Source organism: Prionailurus bengalensis, chromosome D4 (genome assembly GCF_016509475.1).
Source record: "Prionailurus bengalensis isolate Pbe53 chromosome D4, Fcat_Pben_1.1_paternal_pri, whole genome shotgun sequence".
Lineage (NCBI taxonomy): Eukaryota > Metazoa > Chordata > Mammalia > Carnivora > Felidae > Prionailurus > Prionailurus bengalensis.
The window spans coordinates 60584609-60606764 of record NC_057359.1 but is presented as its reverse complement, the minus strand read 5'-3'; the positions used below and the strand labels follow the sequence as shown (position 1 = coordinate 60606764).

The following is a 22156-nucleotide window of genomic DNA, read 5'->3' as shown; positions in this document are numbered from 1 at the left end:
CCAATCCGCGGGCCCCACCTCGATCCCGCCAGCCAATCGAGGCAGGGGGCGGAGCCACCCGTAAGATAGGCGTTGCGGTGGGAAGGGAAAACCCAGCAGGCTCTGTTCGCGAGATCTGGGCTCTAGGCTCACGGCAAGAAAAGCAGGGCCCCCACTCCTGGTTGCAGCGTCCCTGCGTGCACCCGTTAGCAAATATTCCCGAAGAGGGGTTGGGGAGGTGACGGCTGCCTTGGGCGTGGGGAGAGTGAGCCTTGCGGTGTAATGGAAAAAACGGATTCTGGAGGTGGACTTACTGAGGTGGGTGGTTTGAGCACAGCCCCTCCCACTAACCGGCTCTTGATCGTGAATAGTCTCTCTGAACGTTTTTTTTTCCATGAAATGGGAAAATGATATAGATTCGTGAGATGATGTATAGAAAGCCCTGCTCACGGTACTTGGCCTGTAGTAAGGTTTCAGTAAGTGGTCTCCATTCCTGTTATATGAGAGGCAACAGGTTCAAAAAGTTCCACTGACTTGCCCAAAGCCACCCGGAAAGCCTGAGCAGAGCTGGGACCAGGACCCTGGACTGCCTCTCAGTCTAGGGCTGTTGCAGTATGTTGTTAAGTTGCAGACAAAGTTCAGAAGTAAGAGGCAGTTTGGAGAAAAGAAAAAAACACTGATTTCCAGCTTGACTTACCAGAACTGATGAGCAAAGTAACACTAAGAGAAAGGTAAGGAGGTGGCACCTCCAGGTGGAAGGCGAGAAGACATGTTAGTATAAATATGCAGGTGAAACTGCTTACCAGGTAGGAGGAAAGACAGGGCTGAGGCTCAGAGTAGCGGTCTGGGCCAGAGAGAAACCTGAGCGATTCAGAGCAAGACCAAGACCAAGGGTAGTTAGACTGCTGGCGGAGAGAGCGTACAGAGGAATGAGCCTGGGCAGATGGGAAGGCAGGAATGGAGAAAAGAGACTAGAAACAGGTGATAGAACTAGGGTGGTCCTGAGGTGGGGAGACCCACAGGGTCAAAGGCCCAGTGCAGTCCAGGAGAATAAGCAAGAAGAGACCAGGAGACTTGGGGATCTGCTGGAGATAGCAGATTTGTTGGCCAAGGGAGGTGAGGAAGCAGACAGGACAAAAATAGACCTTTTCTGAGTCACATTGGTTGTTAAAGCAGATGGCAAATGGACCCTGGGCTAAACAGGGTCCCAGAGTTGAGGGGTTTTGAAGAAGTGCACCTTTGGAGGCCAGGAGGAAGCAACCAAAGGAAAGAGGGGTTCACTCATCCGTGATATGTGGGTGTGCTAGACCGGATGGCACATGTGTTCTGTCAAGTTTAACTGACAGTCAACCTCTGGGTGAGGCTGAGCAACAGACCCTGACTACAGAGAAAATTAAACGCAGCGCTAAAGTAACTCAGGAACTTCGTGCTAAAGAAAACCATTATGGTTTTGAATACTTTGTGAATAAGTGAAAATTAAAGGGAAAAAAGGTGAAACCACATTTAAAAATACAACCATGCCACAAAAGCAAATTAGGCTGATGTCATTTGTGATGACATAAAAGCCTTCAGTAAATTAAAGTAGTGCTATATAACTTACTAGAGTAAGGAGAAAAAGACAAATTTTTTATTTCATTCTCCCTTTTTAAAAAGCCAGTTTCCAGAGCTTTCTGAGGCGTTTTCTGCTTGGGTAATGAATCAATGTTCAATATATAGAAATGGGTGAGAGCATGTGGGAAGGTCTTAAAAACAAATTAAAACCAATGAGGGATTTTTTTTTTTCCTGTTATTGGCGAGAGGTCAAGGAAGAACTTAGCTTTGCAGAAACTGGGGTAACCCAGAGTGCTGGGTCATGGGGATCAAGGTAAAGGAGGGAGACCCAATTCCCAGACCTGAGACCCCTGGGTCTGAGGCTCCAGGGGTCAGCCCTACTATGCTAAGCCCCTTCTTAAGTTGGTCCCTATAAAGCATCCTACCACGTGGTAATACTACCTAATCATTTGCCATTCTGTGCTCTAGCTACACTTAACTATTTTGGGTTCCCCTAAAGCGTCATGTTTTCTTACCTCCAGGCCTTGGCATAGGCTGTTTTCTGAGCCTGTAGGTTTCCCACTCCTCCACCTCCATGTACTGAGCCATGACTGACCACCTTCTGGTCCATTAATATAGAAGTCCTTCCTCTCAGATTCTTCTCAGGTCTCCCCAACAATCTTCTCTGGGCTCCCAAAAGACTCTTATTTGCCCACTTATTATCTCTTATGGTAACTGTGCCTCATCTCGTCTGTCTTCTCTTTAGATTGTGAACTTCTTTGGGTTGGGAACCATTTGGAGCACCTGCTCAGCACGAATAGCCTAGGGATACCATGGTGAACAAGATAGTCCATACCTCTGCCCATATGTTGCTTAGATCCTTCCTTGAATTATAAGTGTCCTGCAGGGCCAGGAGCTCCTTGAGAGCAGACCTGGACTGTTTCTGACTATATCCCTAGCACCAATCACACAATTTCTTAGCACTTAATAGGTGCCAATAAATATTTTCTCAGTGCCCAAGTGCAGAAAAGGAAAGATGGCATGAATACTGAGGCATAGCTGACTTCATATGTTTATTCCTCGGGCCACATTCAATCTTAGGCAAACATGACTGTTCCCTGGGTTGCTCCTGAAGTCAGCTTTCTGGAAAGTTCCTCTGAGGAAGAAGTGAATTGTTGATCCACCCAAGTTTCCCAACCCCAGCCGCCAAGGACCTGGTGGTAAGTGGCCAAAGTGTCTGATACTCCCAAGTTTCTCAGTTGTTCCATTTACAGGCACCCTTGCTAGTCACACTCCCACCCACACCTACTTCCTGCTTCCTCAACCTTGGTCCCCATCCCTGTGACATAAACATCATTTTTCTACTGTCCCTGAGAAAATAAGCCCACCATCACACCCTGGGGGGTATGGAAGGTAGAAGTCAGCTCATACTGACTCCCTCAGAGAATTTTGACCTGTGTATACACATCTTACCTGCCTCCGTTTTCCAAATGCGACCTCACCCCCCATTCAACAAATAATTTCTGAGTGCCTAGTATGTCAGGCACCTCGCCAGGCACCAGGAATAAAATGGGGAACAAAGAGTTTTCTTGCAACTTGTAGTTTACAATAAAGATCTTCAAAAAGTAAATTTGAAGATCTACCGGGGTTTATGAAACGGTTCATGAATTGGGCAGCACTCCCTCTAGCAAGTAGAGGAATTGTACAAAATGAAAGGTTTTTCTAGACAGAGAGTGGGGCAAGAAACGTACTCATGAAAGAAAAGGATTGCTCCAGAGAAGGCTGCTTGCTAGGGAAAAACAAGGTATCTTATCGTGCAGATCACCTCATCTTTCTTTGGGGGATGGAGAGAACCCAGGTGGCAGATTTCATTGCCTCTCATGGAAAGAAAAATTTCCTGACCTGTTAAGACCATATTTCAGTGGGGGGGTGGGGGAGGGTTTGAAACTGCAATTAGATTGGGTACTAAGCCCTGGTTTGGGAACTTGGTCTATGTGACACCATGTGGGGCCTATGGTTTTCTTTATTTAACAATATAAAATCATGATTTATAAGGGCAATGAAAAAAACAAGTTGAGTGCTGGTAAGACTAACAAGGGGAGGGGCTTCTTTGCATGGGGAGTCATAAAGAGTCTTTTTTTTTTTTTTTGAGAGAGAGACAGAGAGAGTGCAAAGTGGAGGAGGGAGGGACAGAGGGAGAGGGAGAGAGAGAATCTCAAGAAGGCTCCATACTCCACACGGAGCCCAATCCCATGACTGTGACATCATGACCCAAGCCTAAATCAAGATGGGGACGCTCAACCAAATGAGCCACCAAGGCACACCCAGGAAGAGTCTTTCTGAAGAGTTGACATTTAAGGTGAAAACCCCCATCCCAAATTCCTTCCAAATGATAACAATCTCTTCCTGTGTCGGGTCACCACATGAGACTGAGACAAAACATTGTGCTGGAAGAAGCAGGACATTCCAAACAGGGTTTGGAATAAGTCAGGCCTGGGTTCCACTCTCAGCTCTGCCCCTTCCAGAGGAAGAACTTTTCAACTTCCTGCCACAGGCAGGCAAACACCACCAGAGGGCAGGAGTGAGGATTGCAGCAGAAGAAATGTGTGAGACCCCTAACAACCCAGACCTGTCCACCCAGATAGTGGTCTCATTCCTGAACTCTGATTCCCTGGTCTGTTTCCACTGCCTGTGGCCTCCTGGGACCTTCCCTACCCTCAGACCTCATCCGGACAGTCAGCAGCCTTATCTCCCAAATTAGGATAGTGGATCTCTATGATGTGTCTCTACTTGCTCTTCTCACCTTTAACTTCCAAGAGTCCCCAAAGCTTTAAGAACTTTAATTCTTCTCCCCTCACACTTAGAGATGTTGGCACTCTTATCTCTTCACTGGGTTTTAAGATCTCATGTGTCCTCATGGGCAACTCCCAGACATTCATCACCAGCCCAGACAAAGTCTTCTCCCTGGTTGTCTGCTCAGCTCACAGCCATTTCTAAAAACAGCCCAGTAGCTCAGAATGCCCCATAGCAACCCTGTCTCAACCATGGATACTGTCAACCTGAGGACAACCAGATTGATCCAGACACATGCTAAAAGATACTATCCCAGGGGTGTCTGGGAAGCTCAGATGGTTAAGCATCATACTCTTGGTTTCAGCTCAGGTCATGATCTCACAGTTTGTGAGATCAAGCCCCTCATAGGGCTCTGCACTGACATCGCAGAGCCTGCTTGGGATTCTCTCCCTCCCTGTCTCTCTCTGCTCCTCCCCTGCTCTCTCTCTCAAAATAAATAAACTACAAAAAAAAAAAAATATTAGAGAGCCTGGGTGGTTTAGTCAGTTAAGCAGCTGACTCCTGATTTCAGCTCAAGTCATGATCTCACGGTTATGGAACTGAGTCCTGCATTGGGCTTTGTGCTAACAGCGTGGGGCCTACCTAGAATTCTCTCTCTTTGCCCTTCTCCCCCCTCCCAAATAAACATTTTTTTTAAAAAGATACTATTCCAGGGGCACCCGGGTGGCTCAGTCTGTTAAGCATCTGACTTCAGCTAAGGTCATGATCTACAGTTCGTGGATTCGAGCCCCGCGTCAGGCTCTGTGCTGACAGTTCAGAGCCTGGAGCCTGCTTTGGATTCTGTGTCTCCCTCTCTCTCTGCTCTTCCCCCACTCATGCTGTCTCTCTCTCTCTCTCAAAAATAAACATTAAAAAATTAAAAAAAAAAAGATACTATTCCAGCAAATAAGCACATGAAAAGATGCTCAACATCATTAGCCACAAAACCACAATGAGATTCCAACTCACACTCATGAGGATGTCTAGAATCAGAAAGACAGATCATTACAAGGACATGGAGACACAGGCACCCTTAGACACTGCTGCTGGGAATGTAAAATGGTGCAGTTGCTTTGGAAAACAGTTGGCAGTTCTTCGGAAGGTTAAACACAGAGTAAACATATGCCCCAGCAATTCCACTCCTCACATATACCCAAGAAAATGAAAACATGTCTACACAAATATAAATAAAATGTAATACAGCCATACAATAGAATATTATGGGAAAAGAAAGGAATGAACTACTAATGCATGCTATAACATGGATGAACCTGACACTGGGATCTCGTCATGGGGTATTCATTAGTTGAAACTTGCAAGAACATTCAAATGAGATAAATTTTGGGGAAAAGAGGTTGGGTGTTGCAGGGGCATGATGGATATCATCAAATATTTACAGGACTCCACTGAAAAAGCTGGATTAGTCCCCCCCCCCCCCCCCCCCGTGGCTCCATAGGCCCAAGAATGTTAGAGATTTGGAAAAACAAGAGTTTTGTATAGGGGCACCTGGATGGCTCAGTCGGTTAAGCGTCCAGCTTCGGCTCAGGTCATGATCTCACAGTTCATGAGTTCGAGCCCCGCATCGGGCTCTGTGCTGACAGCTCAGAGCCTACAGCCTGCTTCAGATTCTGTGTCTCCCTCTCTCTCCCCCTTCCCCGCTCATGCTCTGTCTCTCTCTCAAAAAATTAAAAAAAAATTTTTTTAATCTTAGGAGTTTTTTTACAAAGACTGCTTACCTAACTAAATAATAATAAAAGATAAAGATGCCTTATTATTCTAGAGATAAAGAACTTTGTTTTTCTAAGATGGAATATATTGGCTTATAAGGAGTGAGCTCCCCATCACCAAGGCATCCAACTAAAGTCAGGCATGTTACAAGGCGGGGGCTCCAGCATTAGCAGAGGGATTCAAGTAGAAGAGATCTCGTTTCTTCTACTTTAGGGAGCTTGGATTTCTTGGCATTTTAGGTTCCCATAGGTGTCTGGAGATAGAACTTTGTTAGTTCCAGATTGGTGGGACCTGATTTTGGGGTCAACACAAGACTTCCTTGTACTGATCTGTATTATCTGCTGCCACTTTGGCCCTCTGTTCCTCAAAATATACTCATTTTTCTGGTTGGGTTTAAAGGAGGGTAAGATAATTAATGTGAATTAATACGGTTTAAGAGAAATATGGTTTGAATAATGTGAATTAATACGGAAGAGAAATGTGGTTTGAAATAACTGTCACACAAGATCACAAAATTGATGGGAGGCAAATCAGGGTTTGACTGTGCTCTCAAAACCAGAGTTCTCAGGCCCTCCTTTTAATCACATTGCTTGTATATCCAAACACCCAAAGGGAGATGGTGGGGGAGGGGGAACTAAGCATCTGACAGCCATTCTCTGCCCAGAGGTTTTCACAATTCACTCATTTGGTGTTATGAATTGAATTGTGTCCTCCACAAATGCGTCTGTTGAAGTCCTAACATCTAGCACCTCAGAATGTGACCTTGTTTGGAAATATCATCTTTGCAAATGCAAGTAGTTAAGATGAAGTCATTAGGGTGGGCCCTAATCCAAGGTGACTAGTGTCCTTATAAAAAACGAGAATTTTCACACCAACATGTACAGAAAGAGAACTCCATGGAAAGAGGCACAGGGAGGAGATGATGTCTATAAGACAAGGAGAGAGGCACGGACCAAATCCTTTCCCCATGGCCGTCGGAGGAATCAACCCTGCTGACACCTTGATTTTGGATTTCTAGCCTCCAGAACCGTGAGATGACACATTTCTGTTGTTCAAGCCACCTAGTTTGTGGTATTTTATTATGGAGGCCCCAGGACACTAATACACTGGGTCATTGAGGAAATGTGCATGGAGTGCCAGCGTGAGGCACAGCAATGGCTAGTGCACATGTAGCCAAAGCACCCACTATCTGCAGGGAAGGAGACAGGGAGCAGAGAAGCCAGTGCCAGGATGGTGAGAGCAAGTCACCAAGGCCATCAAATGAGGACCCCAGGGAAGAAACCCTGGCTGCAGGCCACTGGGGAGGCTAACACATTTGTGGAGGTTCTTGAAGATGGGGTGGGTTTTGCTCATGCAGGTGGAGGAAGAATGAACAAGTCCCATGCAGGAACATGCAGATGGCTGGGCCAGGAAGGACTTGGGACTGAGGGGCAGGGAGTGAGGCTGGAAAGGTGGGGAGGTTTTGTGTGTGTCTCTGGGGTGAGCAGCGTAGGGATGACAGGTCCAGGGTGGGACACTGAAAGATTGGTCTCAAGTGGCCCATGACATGGGAACGTGGATTTCCTCAGCTTCATTTCTTCTTTTTCCCTCTATCTGCCACCTACTGAAGCACCTGCATCACTGAGAGCTCTGGATTTCAAAAGTTACCACCCACATGAGCTTCTCCCAAGTCCAGTGGACCTGGTCCAGTAGCCCCTGTTAGCTCTCTCACACCAGCCCGCTATTGTCCGGGAAGAGCACAAAGTGGGAAGAGAAACCGGTCTTGCTCTGCACTCTGGGGTCTTACAACAGTCACTCTGAGCCTCAATTCCCTCATCTGAAAGATGGGGTCAGAATCCTCACGCTACCTCCTTGAGTAAGATAATGGGCATGTAAGAGCCATACAAATTGTAGAGTGCCATGAACACACCGGGGCCAGCATTTCTTTTGTCAGAAGTGCGGCTCAGGACCGGTCAGACTGGACCCGGTCAGGGTGGCAGGGTGATTGTTGGTAGGATTTAGACAGGTAGTCCTGGGGGGCACTGGGTGGCTCCGGAAGCAGGGAAACAATGGTCTGATGCCCCAGCAAGAGAGGAACCTAAAGGCCAATCAGAGACAAGGTGGAAGATGACCTGGTCCCTGGAATGCACAAAGCCAAGAGCTGGACAGGAGTTCCCAACCCAGGAGCTGGCTGGGGTCCTATGGACTTCTCAAGTTTCCCCAGGGTCCTGCCATCCACTCCCAGAATCCCTCAGTGCCAGGCTACCCCCCTGCTAAGCTGCCCACTTCTCATTCAACTGCTACAGCAGCTCGGAGGTGCACAGCTGGTCACATGCACGCTTAGCTTAGTCGACCACAAACAGAGGCCAATGGCATAGGCTGTTCCCAGGTCTTCTGAAGAAGTTACCCCTCATGGGCATCGAGCACTTTCACTCAGCAGAGAGAACAGCAAAGCAATCCCAATTTACAAATGGGAGAACAGAATTCCAAGATTGCAAAGGGTGTTTAGCAAGTTCACCAAAGTGGTATATGACAGGACTGCCTTCCACAACACAAAATGATTAAAAATGGGGACTGTATTTGCAGAATGCTCAGTTTGCCTGCCCCCCCCCCCCAAGCATTTTACGTCTCCAGCTCTGAAAACCTTACACTCGGTCCTGAACCTCTGGAACCAACAGGGTGTGGTTAGCCAGCCTCTACTTTGTCCCAGAGTGAGGAGGAAGAAATATGCCCACTTACCAGAACAGAGTCTGGAGCCAGAGAGCCCTAAAGAGGCACATTCATAGAGAGGAGAAGCTTTGGATTTGGGCATAGCTGGATTAGGATCCCAGCCAGGCTATTTACTGGCTATATGACTCTGGCTAAGGAACTTCATCTCTTCTGGTGTGTGTGTGTGTGTGTGTGTTTTGAGAGAGTGAATGGGAGCAGGGGAGAGGGGCAGAGGGAAAGAACCTTAAGTAGGTTGTGTGTGTGTGTGTGTGTGTGTGTGTGTGTGTGTGTGTGTGTGTGTTTTGAGAGAGTGAATGGGAGCAGGGGAGAGGGGCAGAGGGAAAGAACCTTAAGTAGGTTGTGTGTGTGTGTGTGTGTGTGTGTGTGTGTGTGTGTGTGTGTTTTGAGAGAGCGAATGGGAGCAGGGGAGAGGAGCAGAGGGAAAGAACCTTAAGTAGGCTTCATGCCCAGTGTGGAGCCTGACACGGGGCTCAATCCCAAACCCTGAGATCATGACCTGAGCCGAAATCAAGGGTCAGACCCTTGAGGACTGGGCCACCCAGATGCCCCAGTGCACTTCACCTCCTGCTACTTCAGTTTCCACATCTGTAAAATGGGGATTACAGTTTATTATTTCACAGGGTTTGAGGATTAAAAAAAGAATCCTTTCTCAATAAATGGCCATCTGCTTCTTGACTGGAAGCATTAGTGCCCTCTAGTGGCAGATATACATCCTGCTCATGCTGATGAGTCTGCAATGTTACTTCCAGAACACTGAGTAGTCGGACTGGTCAAGGCAGATTTACCAGGATTTTTCTTTCTCTCTTTTTTTTTTTTTTTAAAGTTTATTTATTTTGAGAGAGAGGGAGAGGAAGGGAGAGAGCGAGAGAGATAAAGAGAGAGAGAACGAGTGGGGGTAGGGATAGGGAGAGGTAGGGGAGACTCAGGATCTGGAGCAGGCTCCGTGCTGACAGCAGAGCCCAATGCGGGGCTCAAACTGAGATCATGACCTGAGCCGAAGTGGGACGCTTAACCAACTGAGCCACCCAGGTGTCCCGCTAGTATTTCTATTGCAGTTTTTGGAAGACATCTCACTCATCAGTCCTAGAGGTGCAGCCCACATCTGGCCTCCTCACTGGTCTCCAGCTACCGGTCTATCCCTTTTACTCCATCAGCCTAAAACAAAGCTGACGTTTTCTATCAGTTCAAACCCTTACCTACTCCTTGGAAGGGCTCTGGGGTAACGGAGTAAAGCAGGAGTAACTGAAGGATTCCTGTTGCTGAAGAGAACTTGGGATTGTACCCCATTCAGATCTGTACAGCTGGAAGAGAGCTGTAAGCTCATTTTAGTTCAGGCCCTATAATTTCAGCTGAGGAACTGGAGACTCACAGAAAGGAAGTGCTGTGGGGAGGGGGCCAAATACCAGCTAGTGGCCAGGCGGGGGCTAAAACAGGGTCTCTGGATTCTGAAACCTTCCTCACCAAGTACCACTCCTGCTTCTCTAGGGTTGAGGTGGGGCAGTGCCTTAATGGATACCCATCTCCTCACAAACCCCTCCTGCCCTGGAGTGAAGTCCCTTTCATCAGACAGAATAGCTCCAAGGGTAATTTTCTTTCTCTATATGCCCTCCCAATACCTCTGGGACAAGTTATAAAAGATACTTGGTCAGAGATTATGAGGCTGACCTAATTGGCTCTAGAAAGAATTTCTACACTTGCTGCAATCTTGGTGGTTTCCCTGCAGAGCAACTGTTTGGCCGACCTAAGCTTAAGTCTAAGTCAGCTGGTAACTTGACTCCCTTTTCAAACTGTCAGCACAGCGGTATCATCAGCCTCATTAAAATTGATGTCAGCACCACTTGACAGGGCTGGAGAAAAGGGAAGGTCATGGCCTAAGGGTAGAACCACCTTCATGGTTCTGTCTCACCTTTCTCTGGGAGTAGTGTAGTGCAAATAGGAATGCCAGAATGGAAACATGGGACTGTCGTTAACTACCCTCATGCGGGCACTGGTCAGGAGTCCTCATGCTGGTGAGGAGTGGGGACTAGCATCTTACACAATGCTTCTGCATTCCTGTCAGAAGTGGCCAGCACTCTTGGGCTTGGATTCCTGGAGCAGAATGAGAAAACTAAAGGTAAGAGCACCAAGATGAAAACTGGGCCATGTGGCTTCTAGGCCAGGTTCTTTCACTTCACCAGGAAACCTTGGGCTAGTCCTTGATTCACTTGCCTGTGCCTCAGTTTCCTCGTCTCCACAATGAGTATTGGTTCCTTTTTATTTACAAATGTTTCAGATGCAATCAAGACATTCCAACATATTACACAGGGAGAGAGCAGCTGCTGTGGCTGGAGGGCAGGTGTGAGGAAGAGACCCATTCCACCTACGCCCCGCACAAGCAAGGTGAGACCAGCCATCCAGCCCAACACAGCTCCCACCCAGCTTAGACAGTTGATAACTCACATTTACTGCAAAAGCTGAAAGCAAACCTGCTCAGTGAGGGTCTCCTTCAGATGGGAGACAACTCCAGAAATAGGGTCCACTCTGTGGCCTCATCACCAAAATGCTTGCTTGTCAACAATTTAAAAATAATCTTTAGTCAAGAGCAGGTGAGCCTCAAGGCCCTCCCAGAGGGCAGCATGTCACAGACTTCTGGAGAACCCTATTTAAAAAAAAAAAAAAAATGATAGAAATGAAAACCTGGCTTGGTAATTTCCCAGACATCTTTACCGGCCACATGTAGTAGGTCAAACTGACATTTTACAAAGTGAATGCCCAAGAATGAATGACCTTCAAAGGCCCCCTAGAAGTCCCAAATTAGTGCTGCAGTCTCACCTGCCATTCCTGTATTCTTACCCATCCTCTAGGCAAACTTGCCCATTTGAATCTAAAGGTAATCAGGTGCCAACCTCAGACCCCTGTTCATCATGCTCCTCCCTCCTTCCCCCATTCCTCTTCTAAACCGTTTTATTTCTAAACCTGTAGTGGCAGCATGTACAGTTGAAATATTTTTTCTAGTAGACATTCCCAATCCTTCTAGATGGATGCCACCTTTCCAGTCTCTGTATTACTCTCACACTTACCGGAGCTCTAGCTGCAGGTACTAGTTAAGTATCACTCCTGCGTCTGTCTTCTCTTCCCTACTAGTTACTGTGAGCATATCCAACAGCTCGCTTGTCTCCATCCCAGCCCTCTCCCACTTGTCCGGCTAGGGTGTCTGGCACAGCCTAAGTGCTTTGGTAGATACTGGAAAAATTCTGTAAACTTAAAGAGGCAGGAAAACAATCATCCAAAGTTACTGTTTGATATTTGGCAATATATGCAAAACCTGGGTACAGAAGAAATTGCTTTATAATGTTCGAAGATTTGCCAAATGGCAAAGGCCTTGTGGCTGAAGAATATATAGTAGTACCTGTTAAACCTGAAATAAAAATTTAATTTTTTGGAATTTCCTTAGCAAGAAGCAAACTCCACTTTATAGCCTAGAGACTTCAATTTTAAAGTACACGATTTGGGAGTACCATTGACACTATGTAACTTTTTCTACACACTCAGATTCCAATCTTTAAAACTACTTCTATGCATAAAAACCCTACTCATATCAGTAGCTTATAGTGTTAAGATCAGTAGCTTATAGTGTTAAGATTTGCTAAAAGAATCCTCAAATCTTCTACTACAAAAAACATTGACAACAAAGTCACGTATCTATTAAATGGTTGCATTGAACACGCAGACTGCCGAACATCTTACCCCTCCCCCAAATCCCTTTAGGATCTTTAAGAATAGAGAAAATTTCCATCTTCTGGAAAAGCTGAGTTGACCTTGGGCAGTGCCTACCCGCTTCCTTGGCAAGGCTTTTCACATGTCATTCCTCTTTAGCACGCCTGTCTTGATAACAAACCATACTCTGTTCACTTGTCAGTCAAACCCTACGTGTTTTGGCCTTGATGCAAAGCCCATTTTTTTTCTTCAGACCTTCCTGTCAGTGAGGGTCACAGACCATCAGTGCTACAAGAGACTTCAGAAGCCATTTGGTCACACCCCCTCAATTTTACAGACTGGGAGGTGATCCAGAGGTCAACACAAGGTTATAGAGGAAACCACTGGCAGAGGCAGTAATTAGAATTAGGATCTCCCAGAACACTGAGTAAGGCTTTTCCCTTTATACTTTTTTTTTTTTTTAACTCACCTGTTACTTGAACCTAACATTTTTATTGGCTTTCAGGGACTCCAGAGCACTGAATTTCAAATGTTGTTTTAAAAAAGTCTAGGGGTGGGGCGCCTGGGTGGCACAGTCGGTTAAGCGTCCGACTTCAGCCAAGTCACGATCTTGCGGTCCGGGAGTTCGAGCCCCGCGTCGGGCTCTGGGCTGATGGCTCAGAGCCTGGAGCCTGTTTCCGATTCTGTGTCTCCCTCTCTCTCTGCCCCTCCCCCATTCATGCTCTGTCTCTCTCTGTCCCAAAAATAAATAAACGTTGAAAAAAAAAAAATTAAAAAAAAAAAGTCTAGGGGTGCCTGGGTGGCTCAATCGGTTAAGCGTCTGACTTCAGCCCAGGTCATGATCTCATGGTTTGTGGGTTTGAGTCCCATGTTGGGTTCTGTGCTGACAGCTCAGAGCCTGGAGCCTGCTTAGGATTCTGTGTCTCTCCCTCTTTCTGCCCCTCCCCCACTCATGCTCTATCTCTTAAAAATAAACACACGATTAAAAAAAAAAAAAAAAAACAGTCTACTCCCAGGGCACCTGCCTGGGTTGCTCAGTTGGATAAGCGGCTGACTTTGGCTAAGGTCATTCATAACCTCATGGTTCATGAGTTTGAGCCCTGCGTCCGGCTCTCTGCTCTCAGTGCAGAGCCTGCTTAGGATCCTCTCTCTGTCTCCCTCTCTCTTACCCTCCCCCACTCGTGTACGCTCTCTCTCTCAAAAATGAAAATTTATAAACAAATAAGTAATAGTCTACTCCCACAGTAGAGAAATGAGAATCAAATTTAAGTGTTCAAAGAGCCTATACACTTGTGCATTTCCTCTCAATCACCACCTAATACATACAAATGCCAGAGAAACCAGTTCTGTAGTGTTTTAACATGAGCTTACAATTAAAGTCTAATTTAAAAATGTAAGCATACAACTAGGCTTTACCAAAGAGGAACGTGTTTATTTCACTTAAATTCTTAAAAATACTTTTTTGGCAGTTGACACACAAAATGTCCTAATGTAAAAAAAAATCTCATTAAAAAGAAAAGAAAAGCATGAAAAAACAGACCCAAAATGTTAAGATTTTATTTACAAAGCTTCTTTGTTGTACAGAAAGTAAAAATGCTGTTACAGTCTCGGTGTAACTGGTAGCCACAGACGGTTGACTCACCAATCACAGCTATCCACGCTACAGCAAGAGTCTTACACGAAAACCTAACAAACGCTTACAATTTTGTTGGGGTGAAGTCCCCAAGCTTGGTGGTGAATTTCCAAGAGGGACTAAATGGAGGAAGGTGGAATGTCACAGGAACTATTCTTTGGCTCTTTGGGTGGGTGGGTATCCTGGGGTTTGTATCACAGCTACCTTTTTTTTTTTAAACAGCTACCAAATCCGTATGAGCAGTCCAACCAATACTGAACAGTTCTTTTTTTTGCAAGTTATTTGGGGTCTTAATCATCTTCTCCTTCATCGTCTGTTTCTCTCTTCCTCTTTTCACCTTTCCCACTTTCTTCCTCCTCTGCACAATAACAAAAATTCACTTTAAGACAATGGGAAAGGCATTTGTCTAAGTTACTGCTAACGGAGGTAACAACAATGAACTTCTGATGGTTGGGAGATGAAAAAAATGTTAAGACTGATCAAATTGGTAGGTTGTCGATTTTAAGAAGGACAAAATGCACAGCATTTCAAATGACAGCAAGGTTAACCCCGTTTTCTCAACTTTAAGCTGCCATCTAAAAGATGACTCAAATTGTAGCAAGTTAGTATTAACTCAAAACGTATTTCTTAGAATTGTTAGGTATTTGAGCCAAAAACACCTATACATCATCCTGTTCTTTCCAATTAGTAAAAATTCATGGCTATGTCAATAAAATTACTTAAATTTACATTATGTTTCAGAAAGCTCCTTGAAGGCAGGTACTGGACCCCAACTCTTGTATTCAATGTAAAATCTGGTCCAGTACCTGGCACAGAGAGCAGATGTTGAGAAAGTATGAACCAATGGAAAGCAGAGCAAATAATCTGGTACACTGAAACCTATACAGGTAGGAGAATCTATACTCTCAATGAGTAATAAACAGGTGTTTCACTGGTTTTGGCTGTGGTAGGGAAAAAGAATTAACTGTAATAAAACTGGAAAGGTACTATTTATATACTCTGCAAAAATTATGATCCAATTAGAAAGACTTTTTGTCAAAAGAGAGAATTCCAAAACCAGAAATCTCCTGTGTGGCAGTAACCCAAATGATGGGGGTCTAAAAACACATTTAAAGTGCGGGACTGAAGGCCAGCCTCCTGCCTGCAGACAGGCATTATTAATCACCGTAGAGCAGGAGGTCTGTACCAACACAGGCTCACTGACAGGGCAATATAAGCCCCTGTGAAGACCACCAGGGCAAAGGGAATTTTATTTTGTTCCCTGTAGTTTTAAAATTCTAAATTCATGGACATTTCCCCATGACTTTTAACTTAGGAGGACCAACGTGCGTGCATCAGACCCACCTTCATCTTCATCTTCATCCTCCTCGTCTTCATCTTCATCAACTTCTCCATCGTGTCCAAATTCTTCTTCCTAAAGAACAGTAAACAGCAACCACTATTAGGTTGATCTGCCAAGCTGAGACGTACAAAGAGAAAAATAACTTGCCAATAAATGTAAAAATTCACCAAGGAGAAAACTTTAATATTATCTTTATCTACTTTAATGTTCTGAGATCTGTTCGTTTTTCTGAATAAATGAATTAAAATTTTCTTTAAAAACTGCTTTTCAGAAGTAAGCATTTTATTTCCCAGACATGTTAATTTAATATACTATTTATAATGGATAATTCGAGAAATGATTAAAAATTTTTTGTTATTTTTTTAATGTTTATTCATGTTTTCCCCCCAAGAAACAGAGAGACAGCACGAGGAGGGGCACAGAGAGAGGGAGACACAGAATCCAAAGCAGGCTGCGGGCTCAAACCCACGAACTGTGAGATCATGATCTGAGCTGAAGTCGGATGCTTAACCGACTGAGCTACAGAGGCGCCCCTAAAAATTCTTAATTTTAGAACAGGTTCAGATAAAACTCTCTGTATTCCCATCCTTATAAAAACCTTTTAGGAACTTAATTTCATTAAATACCTATGAGATTACATAAATGCTCAGCCTTACTTTTTTTGTACTATAAAGAACATGCTTTTTGATGACATTTCATTTTCTTTGCCTATCTTCACGACCTCCCTGAGGTCTGTCAAAGTTAGGTCAATCCTTTCTCCTGTCCTCCTTGGCAGTCAGCTCCTCAAAGATACTATATTACTGGGTGTCCCATAAACTAGACTACCTGCTCTTTCAAGGCAGGACCACATTCTTGTTTAACTTTACATCCCCAAATCTTGAAAACGGCAATCGTAGAACGTATTTACCGAATTAGGCTCAACATACAAGAACAAGTTCAGACTTGGTAAACATACCCTCCCGTCCCTTCTTCAACACAACAGAAGGGACAGACCATACATCAGCTCTCAACATTTCCAGTTTTCTCATCCTATGGAATGAACACTCAACTCACTACTTCCTCCCAATAAGTTAAAGGGTCAAGACTGATAAGTCCACAGAGCCAAGGATTTCACTTAGTATTTACTAAAAGGGGGGAACAGGAATTAACCATCCAACTGTTAATGGTCTATTTACAAGTTTACTAATTGCATTGGAAGTCCTTTTTCTTTTCTTTCCTTTTTCTTAAGAACAATACAAAATAAAATCACCCACATTTTTAACTACAAATAGGAAACAGAGCAGCAAACATAGTTGCACCAACCTCCCCACTGACTTCGTCTTCATCATCTTCCCCTTCTACATCTTCGTCTTCATCTTCATCGTCTTCATCATCAAACTCTTCCTCTTCACCATCCTCATCCTCCTCATCCTCCTCATCTTCTCCTTCTGAAAACAGTCCAAAGGAATTCATTAAACACCCTTGATGGCCCATAAGGCACACCTGCTAAGGTGCTGGGGCACTTCAGGTTGAGCCACAGAACAAATGCTGTGCTACACCAACGTCCGGGAAACCCATGCCCCTTGGTCGCCCCCTTTCTCCCAGGCTGCTGCAACTCAGTCCCTTTGTCCATCATGATGCCATTACATCTGGGGACCAGGAGTCCTGGCGGACTAGATGTATGCTACAACAGTCAGTGATGAAATGATATTATCTCTGGGATTTGCTTCAAAATAAGGAAGGGGGAAGTGGGTAGGGATGTGTATGTATAAAATAAGATCAGCCACAAATCAGTGATTGTTGAAGCTGAATGATGGGAACATGAAAGTTCAATTTACTATTATTCCTATCTTTGTCTAGGTCTGAAATTTTCCATAGTAAAAAGTTACCCCCCCTCCCAAAATAAATAAATAATGAGCTCCTTCTCTGAGGGAAGGGCATCACCATAAAGCCAGCTGCCAGATGAGGAATCTAAGAGAGTAATAACCCTGTGAGAGGAAGGAAATAAGAGGCAGGCTGAGCGGTACCTGCACCTCTGCGTCTCTACTCCATTTGGCTCAGGCCTCTAGGCAACCAGTTCTTACCTCTCCTGGTCCTGAAGCTCGCTGTGCTGTCCTGCTTCCTAGTCTCTGCATATTCTTCCCTTTCTTCTCTGCTTGGCTAACACTGATTCAAACACCTGGGTCTCAGTTAAATTTTCTTAATTGATTTTTAATGTTTATTTCTTTTTGAGAGACAGCATATGGACAGGAGAGGGCCAGAAAGGGAGAGACAGGATCCAAAGCAGGCTCTGAGCAGTGAGGACAGAGCCCAATACGGGGCTTGAACACACAAACCATGAGATCACAATCTGAGCGGAAATCAACAGTTGGTCGCTCGGGGAGCCTCAGAGGCTGAGTTGATTAAGCATCCAACTCTTGGTTTCAGTTCAGGTCACACAATCTCATAGTTCCTGAGTTTGAGTCCTGCATCAGGCTCTGTGATGTCAGCACAGAGCCTACTTAGGATTCTCTGTCTCCTTCTTTCTTTCTGCCCCTCCCTTGCTCGCTATCTCTCTCAAAAAAAATAAACTTAAAAAAAGGAAAAAAAAAAAAAAAAAGCAGGGGATTGGGCGCTCAACTGAGCCACCCAGGCACCCCTAAACATCACACTTCTCCAAGGTAGACTCACCAGACCTCCTAATCCCAGCTCACAAGCTCTTACAGAAGCACCTGATGCTTCTCCTTACCTCATGCTTTACTCACTTGTGATTATTTAACATTTCTCTTCTCAGTAGACAGTAAGCACCAAGAAGACAGGAACCAAGTCTGGTTTTTACCTTCAGAACTATATACCTCAGTGCCCGACACCTAAGAAATGCGCAAATTTGTTGCCTGACTGATACTCCCTCTCAGGAGCTGCTCTCCACCCTCCAAGTAATTTCCTTACATGCTCCTACACACACAGCCATTCAACCTGTTTAAAGTGAGCTTAATTAAATAGACAAAAAGGCACAAATGGTTTTCAGGAATAACAGAGAACCTGCAAGTGAAGGGAGTAAGTGAACATTTGGAACAAAGGGGGATGTCCTATTCTGTGTCCACTTTACAACCTACATCCCATCCTTTATTACCTTGTCTCAAATCTGCCATAAAACTGCAAAAGTGCTACCAGAGTACTACACTATTAATTTGCACCCAAGCTGCCTGATAGATTTCCTCCTCTACTTTTCTTGCCCATTTCTTTTTGTGGATTTTTATCTTTAAAGAAAAAGACATTTAAAATAATGCTTCAAATACGGTAATACCAGATTCCAGCAACATCAGGAATTCTGAGAGTAAGTTTTCTTCATGCTGACTTATGTGAAAAGTGATCGCTCTGCTTCCTTTTAAGCCAGTGGAGAGGCGAGAAACTATTTATCCTAAGTGGCTCAGAATCAGTGGGTCACCATGCAAGGAAAGCTGCTTTATTTACATTTGGATATAACGGACATGTACCTAGTATCTACGAAGTGCTAGGCCTTGTGAATAAAGATGAAAAAGATAGTTCCTACCCAAGAAGATCGTAATAGCATAGCTCAAAGGGACAATAACAGCAGAGAGACAGGTTATGAAAGAAGTAAATGAGGGGATGCTTTAACACGCACAGAAACCTAACCTAGCTCACGGGCATCAGGAAGTGCAATCTGGAAGTGCTGACAGAGCGTAGTTTGTGAGGATTAAGTCAGACAGTAACCAAGAAAGGGGAATAACTGGAACAGGCAGGCAGACATGAGAGATGATGGTCCTTTTAGTAAAGGGTAAACCACAATTACTTCAATATGTTAGGGCACAGTCTATGATCTCTCCAAATTCAAGACTAACTAGCTAACAAGCCATTTTTATTTCGAATCATTTGAAGGCTTCAGTGTCCCAAGGGCTTCTTAAAATTCAACAGAAGTCCTAATCCCAAATTAATGGAATGCCTATACACATGCATACTATTTTTCTCCGTAACAACAACATTCTGGAGCTTCCTCATGACCTTTGAAAGGCAAAAATTAGGTTCACTGGATGTTATGGCCACTCACCTTCATCCTCCTCTTCTTCATCCACACCATCCACCTCGGCATCTGAGTCAGGCGCTTCCCGATCCTCTCGGTCATAGCCATCCAGGTAGGTCAACTGAGGCAGGAGCTTAAAGACACTCTCTCGGTAGTCATTCAGGTTAGTAACCTCACAGTTAAACAGATCCAGGCTTTTCAGATATTCCAACTTTTTCTGAAGAAAAGGGTCAAAAAACATACTTTCTAAACCAAAGGAACATAAGCAACAAAACCCATCTCTCAAAGAGGTAAAATTCTAGGCTCTGTTCAGTTAGCTGCTACCGACTCAGTTTTATACTCAGGAAAACATTTCAAGTCCTTTGCAACCTTTATAGTAAGTCACCAGATTTTACCTTCTACAATTTACCTTCTACATCTACCTTCTCAGAGAATGGTCTTTTTCTGGCAGCATTAGTAGTTTTAAGAAAAATAAATTTGAAAAAATATTTAAACTAGATCTTTTCACTGTATGAGACAAATCAAACAGGTTCAATAAATTTGGTTCAAAACTTAAGTTTTAACATCTAAGTAACCCAATAGTCAGTAAGAACTTGATGGATATCAAGCCTAGTCTTCAAAGCTCTGGGGTGACAGGATGGGAAAAAAAATCACTCAATCAATCAATTCAATCTTAAGGTAGTTGAGATTTCTATTCGAAGACACAAATGTGAAACACTAGAGAACGGAATATAATAAAGCACAAAGTGTAGTGATACAGTTACTCTCCAGGAAGAGAGGAGGCAGTACAGGCTGGGGAAAGGGTGGGGGACACTCAGAGTTGAAACTTCAGGAGAAAGAGGAACATTACTCTTTTTTAATTTGGGGGGAGGCGGGAGATCAATACTATTACCAGAGCTTTCTGATATAAAATTCTTCTGATTTTACCATACCCTGAAATTTTGTGGCAATACCTCATTTGTTTAGAACTTTGTCTTCTATCTGAAACACAAAATAGTTGAGATTTAAAGCTTGGGCCAAGGAAAGTGCTCTGAGTAGCCAAAGTAGATAAGAAACTGTCCGTTTGTTTTACTCAGAGATTCATTTGTTATTACAACCGTGTACTAGTATTTCTATCCCAGCTCTACTAAGTTGTGACTCAAGGTGAAAGAAGACGTTGGGAGGGCAGAGGTAGTATATTATAGGCAAGTAAGGAAAGAGCAGCAGAAGTACAGCAGGGCCTCTTAGGAAGGAGAAGAGGGACAAGTGTTTAAAAAGCAAACATAAAACATGAAGCAGCATGTAGCCTGGAGCCCTCTAGAATATGGCCAATAAGCCCGGAGGGCATATGACATATAGCTTCATAAATATCACTTTTAATGGTTCTGAATCAGGAGAAAAAGCTTGGTATTCTCTGAGAAAGTAGTACTAACACAAAAAAACTAAGAGGATCTCTGTGTAAAGTTGAGTTGGAAAACATAAACATCGTTTGAAGGCTTTGATGTTTTATTGGGAAAACTATTTCAACATTTACAAGAACCTGGGAAGAAATGTAGATGAAAAAAACCTTGTCATCAGGAGTTGAGGTATATGACTAATTCTGGAGAGTTACAAAATTATTTAAAATTCTTTGCCCTAAAGCATGGCTTGGCAAGTCAACTGGCCCATCCTGGTCCACTGCCTGTTTTTGTAAAACACGTTTCATTGTAACTCGGCCATGTATTATGTACAGCTTCTTTTGTGCCACAATCACGGCAAAGCTGAGTAGTTGCAACAGAGACTGTATGGCCTCAGAAGCCCAACAGATCTACTATCTGGCCCTGTAGAGGAAAGGGTGGCTGACCCCTGCACTTACAGAATCTTCATCTTCCTGGTCAAAGAGGTTCCTACACGTGTTTTATTTTCACTGAGCAGCCCTTGGGAACAGACAGCCAAGCAGGGAACACCGAACAGGGTTACGGCAACAGGCAAATGCACTCCTCAAAACACCAATGTACAATGATCCAAGAGTTTATGGATCAAATAATGTGCTTATGTAAGTTAGTCCCCTGAGGTCATAAGAAAGGTGTCCCCGAACTTCTAATGACAGGGAGAGCTGCTTTTATGTTGTGTAGCTTTCAGATTAGGTTCCCCACTGGGCAGGCCCTGACCTCCAGAAGCCCAGTTAGGACTTCTTGCCAAAGAGGGAAAAAATGTCGAAATACCACCCCAGACAACTAGCTGACACACTGGGAACTCTTTTCTCGTCACAAAAAGGTTGACTCTATACCAGCTAAGATATAACCACAAGCAAATTTAGGCAGCTTTCCCAAAGTCTAAAAATTCTTTACTCAAGGAACAAGCCTTTCACTTCTCAAAATTATACTCGGGAAATGGATGCATAAAAATACATACAACCCCTCATCTTTAATGTGCTACAGTGCCTCAAGCCCTTTCTCTAATTCCATCTACTATCACAGTAGACAAGACTCCAAAGCTCACCTATTACTGAAACTCCATGTATCTGTGAGGTTTTTGGCTACTTAAGAAAAGGACCCATTATGAATAATTCAAACATGCCAAACAGTATGCTAGAAAACGAAGTGAAAGCAAATAACAAAATTCCAAGTAATTGTAGTACTCCAGAATTGCTTAAAATATTAAAATTGTGCTTTAAGGCCCCAAATATACTACCCACAGATTATTCAGGACCCCAATGTAATGTGTAAATACTGCTAAAAAAAACAAA

The 22156-nt window shown here is 44.1% G+C and overlaps 1 protein-coding gene and 1 long non-coding RNA gene across 3 annotated transcripts in view; one reads left to right on the top strand and one right to left on the bottom strand.

The window, feature by feature from the left end:
- The first annotated feature begins 82 nt into the window (after positions 1–82).
- LOC122474614 lies at positions 83–15713 on the top strand. Its single transcript, XR_006294957.1, has 3 exons — positions 83–297; positions 2611–2729; positions 15423–15713. It is a non-coding gene; the product is annotated as an uncharacterized LOC122474614 (long non-coding RNA).
- The window catches only part of ANP32B (acidic nuclear phosphoprotein 32 family member B), a 24607-nt gene continuing 16466 nt past the window's right edge, over positions 14016–22156 (bottom strand). The window contains exons 4-7 of one of the 2 annotated variants that reach the window (XM_043565588.1): positions 19477–19666; positions 16752–16876; positions 15452–15521; positions 14016–14465 (exon numbers count right to left, since the gene is read on the bottom strand). In XM_043565588.1, coding sequence (XP_043421523.1) covers positions 14398–14465; positions 15452–15521; positions 16752–16876; positions 19477–19666 — 453 coding nt within the window. In that variant the 3' untranslated portion in view covers positions 14016–14397. Of the gene's footprint in view, positions 14487–15451; positions 15522–16751; positions 16877–19476; positions 19667–22156 lie in introns of both variants that reach the window. The other variant, XM_043565587.1, reaches the window with a different exon arrangement.